Here is an 8,288-nt window from a genome sequence, read left to right as displayed (position 1 = left end):
CCTAGTCAACAAATCTTTGCATATTATCTATATATTTTTTTCTCTTCCAAGAATTCCAATATAGAGAATATGAAGAAGAATGCAAATAGAGAGAAATGAAAGTGAGAAGGTTATTGAAGTAATCTTTAATTTGTTGTGTACTCTTCCAACACGTTACAGAATACAGATACTCTACATCTCCCAAAATATAAATTACTAGAGGATAAGATTTGAAGTTGAATTAATTAAAAAAAGAAGAAAATGAGTGAAACAATACAGAAATGGCACGTGGATGAGAAATAGTGAATGCCATGTGGCAAGATGTTTCTAGTTGTAATTAGTAATATTAATTAACTATCCAACTCTAATTAAGTATTTGTAAGGAGTTAACATTATGTTGTTAATCTAAAATTTATACACTGTCAGTGTATATTGAGAATAAAATATTATACAAATATAATTTATCTCATTCAACCAATAAAAGTATAACACATATACTATTTTTTTAGTTTTAGAAATATTTTTGTAGAAAAATATTAAATAAGAGAAATATCATAATTTTAGTGGTTAGAGGAGATACCTTATCTCATTATAAATATTTATACATAATCAATATATTATCACCATTCATTTGAATTGTTTTTCTTGAAAAATTAATAACAAAATATAAATGATAAACAATATAACATCATTATATAAAACTTCTGTATATATATGTTTTTTTTCTTAATGAAAATAACAATTATTATACTCAATACAATTGTCTGACTTAGCTTAACCCCTTCTAGATTAATAGAATATTCGTATGGTATGTACCATAAGATAACAATAATAATTCAATTCTTATAGAATGATCAATCTAGGATGAAATTGAATGTCAATTAAAATGTGTTTTTCAATTTGAATGTTGTTTATGGATAAAGATAAATTCTGTCAATTTGAACAGCTCAGCATGATCCCACATAGATCTGTTGTCCTCAACTATGTTCATAATAATATTCTTGGTCAATCACAATGAAGCAAAATTGATAAAGTTATAAATATTTAATTTTTTAACTGACGTAACATCATATTAGGATTTATCTGGAGCAGAATTTAGAACATGATTTGAGACAACAGATCCTTATCCCGCATGACCCACACAACGTAAACATACACACATCACTTTCCTTTATTTTTGCAACTTTCTTTCAACGTGTGGACATACACAATGCAAATTGCTGCAACTTTTGTGGCTCAAAAAACACTACATAAAATTCTTGCTTAAAAAATAATCTAAGTAATAAATAAATAAAAATATATTTAATACACAATAAAAATATTATAAATATATTGCATTAAATATATATCCAAAAAATATTGTTTAAAATTTGAAAATTAACGTGCATCATAAATCAAGATGCCAATTTTAAATTGGACAAGTTTCAATAGATGTCAGTCATCATCTAACTAATTAAGAATATATTTATACTTTATATTATATACTATTTATAAAAGTAAAATATGATGTAACTATTATTATGGACTTATTTCTAATTTCCTATTTTGCTCTTAACAAAATTTAATTTCTACAAAAATAATCATATAATCCTAAGTAACCACCATTAATACAATAATCATAAATCTCACCCTAAATTGGACATTGTAATAAAACAAAAAAATTATAACATAAAATACACCAATTAAAAAAAATCAAATTCTCTTAAATAAAATATATAAAAATAAAATATTTAATATTATAAAATAAAAATATGTATTGAGAGACACAAAATACATATCACTAATTAAAATATACTTCAACTTAGCAAAAAAATTACATTCTTAAAAACTATTTGTTTATATTACTAAGAGTATTTTCACTTCATTTTTTAAGAAACTAATAAAAAGAATTTGACAAGTGAATGTCTCTTTCAACAAATTTTGTTTATAAGAATTCAACTTTTTAGTTTTTAGTCATATATATTTAATGAAACCTTAGACTATTACATCAATGTTAAAATTGAATGAAAAATGTTACATAGAAAGAAAGTTGGGTGTCTTTATCTATTTGGAAAGTGTTAAACAATGTATGGCCAAAGATAACTATATATATATATGAGGCTGAACACAGCAGAGGCGTGGGAAAATAGCTTCTTAGCTTTTATAGTTTTGTCACTTGTTACCAATTATTATCAAAAGTTTGGAATATTTAATTTTGCTTTTAAAGATAGGATCTTTGTGATTTAAAGAATAAAGGGCATGTTTCAAGTTTCACTGTCAATTTTATGATATATTTTCTTACATTTGCTTCTATCTGGAATTAGTGTTTGAACTTTGAATAATAATGTCTCTGTTTGCTGCATATTCTATATGTACAGTTTCTAAGGATGCAGCTGGAATAGCTGGTAACTTCTCTCTCTCTCTCTCTATTTCTCTAAGTTTGTGGGATTGTTTTCTATTTTCTATGGGATTTAATTGATGCTTGATGGCCAGCTAGATGTTGGTCTAGTGTTATAAGGCTCTACTAGGTCTCGAGAAAGACCAAAATGTCAAAAGTTTAATTCTTGAGTGAGGGACTTGTTGGAAGGAGCAGTCATGCACCCTGAAAGGAATTAGTTAGCTTAAATGTGAAAAGTTTGATTCATGAGAGTGAAACTTGTTATGAGGGTCAGTCACCCGACCCGAAAGGGATTAGTTCCTCACCTGGTGAGGGATACTATTGGTAGTACCGAAAAAATTGATGCTTGATGAACCCATAAGTAAAATATAAAAAAAAACAATCTTTACAGTGTGCTTATGTTTATCACAATTCACAATATTTGCAGGGAACATCTTTGCTTTTGGGTTGTTTGTATCTCCAATGTAAGTTTTCTTCATGGATGCTTAACAATAATTGAGCAAATAAGAACTTTTTTTGTGTGTTTAACTCTTGTTTTGTTTTGAATTGTAGAACCACATTTAGAAGAATTATCAGAAATGGGTCAACAGAAATGTTCTCAGGGTTACCATATGTTTATTCTCTCATCAACTGTTTGATTTGCATGTGGTATGGCACACCTCTGATATCACCTGATAATTTGTTGGTTACAACTGTTAATTCAATTGGAGCAGTCTTTCAGTTTGTGTACATAATCATCTTCATGATGTATGCTGAGAAAACAAAAAAGGTTCCCTTTCTGATACAATTAGAACCTTATTGACGTTGTTACGATGAATCGAGATCTCCTGTCCCCGATTGTGTCCTCATTTATGTCTCCGTCCAATTAAAAAGTATCATAGAAACTAATATTTTTATATTACTTGCTATAGTTTGATTGGTTAGAGACAGGGAGACAAGATTTTTTTGGGACATAAGATCTCTGTTCTTGTTATGATATGATAAAAAAGCATAAAACCCATTAGTTAAATTAAGCTCTAATACTCTTAACTTCCATTTGATAGATGAAAATGTTAGGATTCTTGCTGGCAGTTCTTGGCATATTTGCAATTATATTAGGCGGGAGTCTGCAAATTAGTGACATCGTAACGCGCCGGCTCTTTGTCGGATCCTTGAGTTGTGCTTCTCTCATTTCAATGTTTGCTTCTCCGTTGTTTATAATTGTAAGTGTATCATTTCCTACTTCCTAGATTCAACTAATACTGTGTTCCATGTAGCAGCTTGGGGTGAATGGATTTACTTACATCATGTATAATTCTATATATTTCTCAGAAATTGGTCATTCAGACGAAGAGTGTTGAGTTTATGCCGTTTCATCTCTCGCTTTCCACCTTCCTAATGAGCACCTCTTTCTTTCTTTATGGATTACTAAATGAGGACCCCTTCATTTATGTATGTTTCCTTTTCGCTCATCTTTTCTTCTTTATATTTATTCTCGAAATACCGATTTTAGTTTGAAATGTTTATTTTGTTCGCTTATATTTGCATTATAACATGTATACATACTTCTGTGTTTGATTTTCCAGGGCCCAAATGGGATAGGAACCATTTTGGGAATAGTACAGTTGATTTTATACTTCTATTATGAAAATAAATCTAGAGAAGACTCAAGAGAACACTTGGTAGTGTCATACGCATGATCGGCGCAGCCGACAGATAAAGGTAGTGGCAAATACACTATAGTTCTGATATGATTTCCGGTCTTTAACATTCCATGAAGCAGTTATCTGATATTGGTCACAAGCATTCTTTTACGAGATAATTTTCCTTAGTTTGCTGAATCAGTAAATGATTTTCATAAATGAAATGTTTATCTTCCAAATAAGAAAAGCAATGATGCAGCATTGCAGCATATTCTTTATGGTTAAGTGAATCTGAGTGTTCTTCTTTATTTCTTCAGTTCTTGATCTTTCCATTTCATTTCCGACCTTATCTTTTGTCTACTTGACACTATGTAAGAATTGATGCCTTTCATTAAATTGGTGGATGAAATCCTTGCGATAAGAGGATGATGTTAATTTCCACCTTGATCCGTAAAAGCTAAAACTATGCTTATAGTGCCAATCAAAAGTCTTAAACTTCTTGCTTTAGAAATTCAATCACTTATTTTACCAACATAGTTTTTTGTTAGTTGCATCAACATCGGTTTTCAGAAGAGAAGATTATCTAACCACAATCTTAAGTTTGTCCTCATTACTTAAAAAATCGGTCTCCTTTCTATTATAAACTATGGCCAAATTCTATTGTTGCTTCTTAGATTCCTAATCAGTTACTTTCTGTTGAATTATTGATTGACAATGCTATTTTCACTATCATGTCCTTGATTAATTCACCTTGATATCATGACTGTTAAGGTTTTCCCGAAGTAGTTGATAGTCTAACAACCGGCACCCCTGATTAAGAAGGTGGCCTTCTGGTCGTATGATCGAAATAGTAGTGTCTAATTGGTCCTTGTTTCATAAAAAATATTCTGGAACTAGATATGTTCAGTTTTTAATTTATAATCCAAGTTTATAGTTGAAGCGCATGTGAGCATTATCGGCGATAATTTATAGAATTATGAATGATTTCCTACTGGAAGACATGCTAATCGAAGCAAATCCCGTTTCGTGTTGTTTCCATATCTTTCAGATTCTCACAAACTTCTTTGTTTTAAATGCTCTATTTTTCCTAGTGGCTATTATTTTTCCAGTTTTGATGCTATAAGTTGCATTTAGTAACAAATGTCATTTAATCATAAAAGAGTACAAGAATAGAAAGTTTCATGCAGTTTAGAACTATTCCTATTGAAAAGGAAAATCCCTTGATACAAGTACTACATTAACTTTGCAAGTGTAATTCTCAAACCAACTTCTTATTGTTTTCTTGCAAAAAACAGAATCCGATGCTCGAAATAAGCAGCGGCTGCTAAATGTGATCTGAAACTGGAGTTGGCTACCTTCCTATTTTTGATTCAATTATTGGAGTAATTACTGTTTCTTCATTGTTAGTAACAAGTTCATACTGTCTTGTATATTTATCCATTCATCCGGGAGTTGCGCGATTATTGTGAGAAAGATAGGCATATTGCACCATTCCTGCTGTTATCGATGCCGATCTAAGCGTCGAGACCGTTGCCAAGTCATCCGATGCAAGAGATGGCTTTGAACATCAAGTTTTGAACATTGTACTGGACATCATAGACATTTGTTTCTATCTATAGTTTACTTTTTTATCTTCTTTCTTTGTATATCAGTATTTCCATACTTACATGAAAAATGTGAAGAGGTGCTTTATGATGTCTCTATTTTGATATTCAGGAACATAATTCTTTATTTATAAAGTCTGATGTTACACATTGATTTCCATTTGAATAAAGCTCAAAAAGTTATTATACTTAGATGGATTAAATATCTAGTGTTCACCAAATAACTTTTTGGTCATTGTTTATCATTGTGGTTATGTTAGAGTAGCTTTATTAGAGTGCTTTTGTTTATAATTAGTATGCAAGAGATTTACCCTTTTACTATAAAAAATCAAAATCATTTCTCACACTTGGTAAGATCATTTCCTTTAGTTTTTTGGAATTTATCCCAACACTAACTTAAAAAAAATCATTTTTTTGGTGTTAATTTATAATCACCTTGGTAAAATCATTATAGAGTGTAAGAACACTCAGCCTTAATAAATCATTCTTCTCCCTTCTCAGTATTTGGTCTTTGCAATCCCATTTCAAGATCATGAAACAACAAATTTTGGTGTTATTCAATGGTAATATAACTGGTTAAAATAGTCATATACATTTATCTTTTATACTTAAACATTTAGATAAGATTTAATAATCAAATTTTATTATTTTCATTTCTCACTATAATGTTATTATTATTAGCAAATATATGCCAATCACAAAAGACTAAAATTTTGAGGGGAATAAGTTTGTTGCTCTCCACTTTGTATTTCTTCATATGCCAAAGTGTAGTGAATGATCAAAAACTTATAATTTTTTATATTTTGGTTTAACTTTATTTTAGTCAATCACCACACTTTTCTCCATATTAGTTTATCATTTACCATTAATAAAAATGAATAATAGATAATATATTAACTATATATAAATATTTATATTAATAAAGTATAGATATTACACTCTAATTTAGAAGACATATTTATCTTTTATTTGTTATTTGTACAGGAGTAATAATATATAGTAATACTTTTATTAAACTTTGTGCCCCACTATTTCCTATATAAATCCCTCCATGACGGAAGCAACAATTTTTTGGCAACTTTGGTAACTAATGAGATTAAGTGTTAAGGTCTTACTTTGATATATTTAGAATTGCAAAATTATTTCTAGTAATTTGAACAAGTTATGTATGAAACCAGACCCATTCTAATTATTCTATTTTCAAGGTTAGAGAGTAAATAATTGTATTGTTCTAATGTGCTACTGCAACCAATATGGTATTGATTTACTTAAGGTTCTGCTAGATTCTAGGATGACAAAAAGATCAAGAGTTTGATCATGTAAATGACAATTGTTGGGAAGAACAATCATATACTCTGAAAGAGATTAATTCTTTATTTAAAATGAGAAATATCATTGATAGTACAAAAAATGTGCTATTATTTTACTTACTAAGCATATGTATAAAAAGCTTTTATTTGAAAATGGTGTATTAAGTTTATTATTACACTACAAATGTTTTAATGGATTTGTATAGATCGGTAAATGATTTTCCATCCATCTATTAAATTTCAAATTTATCAAATCTATTTATTTACCATCCGTACTATTCAGGATGATATATGAAAACATATTTGTTTTAAACAATTTCTTTAAAAGAAAAAAAAATACATTTTCAAAAAAACATCTAAAATGAGATTTAAATTTTTTAAGAAACACTTTTCAAAAAAGTGATTTTTGGTACTATCATTTTTCAACAAGAATGTAATATCTAAGATTCTAGTGTAAAAAATGGTATTTAAATATGCCATATATTTATGAACAAATTTTTATTATTAGCTACATCACACGATTAAGTGAGAATTGATAGAGTGAAGAAAATTGAAAAACAACAGATAAATGTATGAATATTTGTTTTTTTTGGATAAATTTGATATTTATCAAAATATATATTTATAAATATTCATTTGATATAATAAATGAATTTGAATCTATCCATTATTAAAATTATTTATTAGTTCATATCAATTTAAATTTGCTACTTTCAATGAATGAATTTTGGCTGGATTTAATTTTGTGGATTTAGATGAATTATGAATAATTTTATCATCTCTACTAAATTGTGATAAAACTTTTCTTTAAGCTTAAATAAATAAGAATTGTTACTCCATCAACTTTTATGATAACTTTTTTAGCAAATTAAATTATGAGTGTAATATATCTAGTGTTACAATGAGCACTTAGAATATATTATCCTCCATTTTTTCCCATTATTTATAGAAAAATTTGGTGAAGATAGACCCAACACACCCTATATTAGAGACAAATATATTTATGTTTTGAACTAAACTTAGATATAATATCTTAAATATTGATGATACTGGTACCAACTATATTATGACATATGTAAACTTTTTCCATATCTGCATCAACTTAATAAACATTATTAACTCACCTCTAATCCAATAAACAATTAAGCATATGCTTTTTGCTCCTTGATTTACACTGAGAGGAAATTTATGAAGATGATGTGAATAGAACAAAGTTGAATTTCAAACACAATTTCCATCACCATAAGTTAAAAGAGTTTTTCAGATCCATCTCAATCCTAGTTCCCAACCTATAATAGTAAATCAAATAACTTCAATCTTTGATTATATTGTATATATCATATGGTGACACAATGAATAGAAGTGGATGTAACTGTTGCAACAAATAATTTAGTCC

At 28.4% G+C, this 8,288-nt stretch overlaps 1 protein-coding gene across 2 annotated transcripts; it reads left to right on the top strand.

The window, feature by feature from the left end:
* Positions 2,158-4,288, top strand: LOC109356575 (bidirectional sugar transporter SWEET2-like). Of its 2 annotated transcripts, none has more exons than XM_019599973.1 (6): positions 2,158-2,355; positions 2,776-2,820; positions 2,909-3,125; positions 3,400-3,558; positions 3,668-3,787; positions 3,922-4,288. In XM_019599973.1, exons 1-6 carry the CDS (start codon positions 2,303-2,305, stop codon positions 4,033-4,035), a joined length of 708 nt encoding a protein of 235 aa, XP_019455518.1. In that variant the 5' UTR covers positions 2,158-2,302; the 3' UTR covers positions 4,036-4,288. The 2 variants fall into 2 exon arrangements, with proteins under 2 accessions (XP_019455518.1, XP_019455517.1); XM_019599972.1 differs by having other exon boundaries at positions 2,158-2,363; positions 2,784-2,820.

The sequence above is a fragment of the Lupinus angustifolius genome, chromosome LG09, assembly GCF_001865875.1.
Source record: "Lupinus angustifolius cultivar Tanjil chromosome LG09, LupAngTanjil_v1.0, whole genome shotgun sequence".
NCBI classification, from domain to species: Eukaryota; Viridiplantae; Streptophyta; class Magnoliopsida; order Fabales; family Fabaceae; genus Lupinus; species Lupinus angustifolius.
This window is presented reverse-complemented; position numbering and strand designations above follow the sequence as displayed.

Coding starts and splice junctions, on each gene's coding strand:
- LOC109356575 (XM_019599973.1), top strand. CDS start 2,303: ATGTCTCTGTTTGCTGCATATTCTATATGTACAGTTTCTAAGGATGCA. Junction 3,126..3,399: donor ATGCTGAGAAAACAAAAAAG/GTTCCCTTTCTG, acceptor TCCATTTGATAG/ATGAAAATGTTAGGATTCTT. Junction 3,788..3,921: donor ATGAGGACCCCTTCATTTAT/GTATGTTTCCTT, acceptor TTGATTTTCCAG/GGCCCAAATGGGATAGGAAC.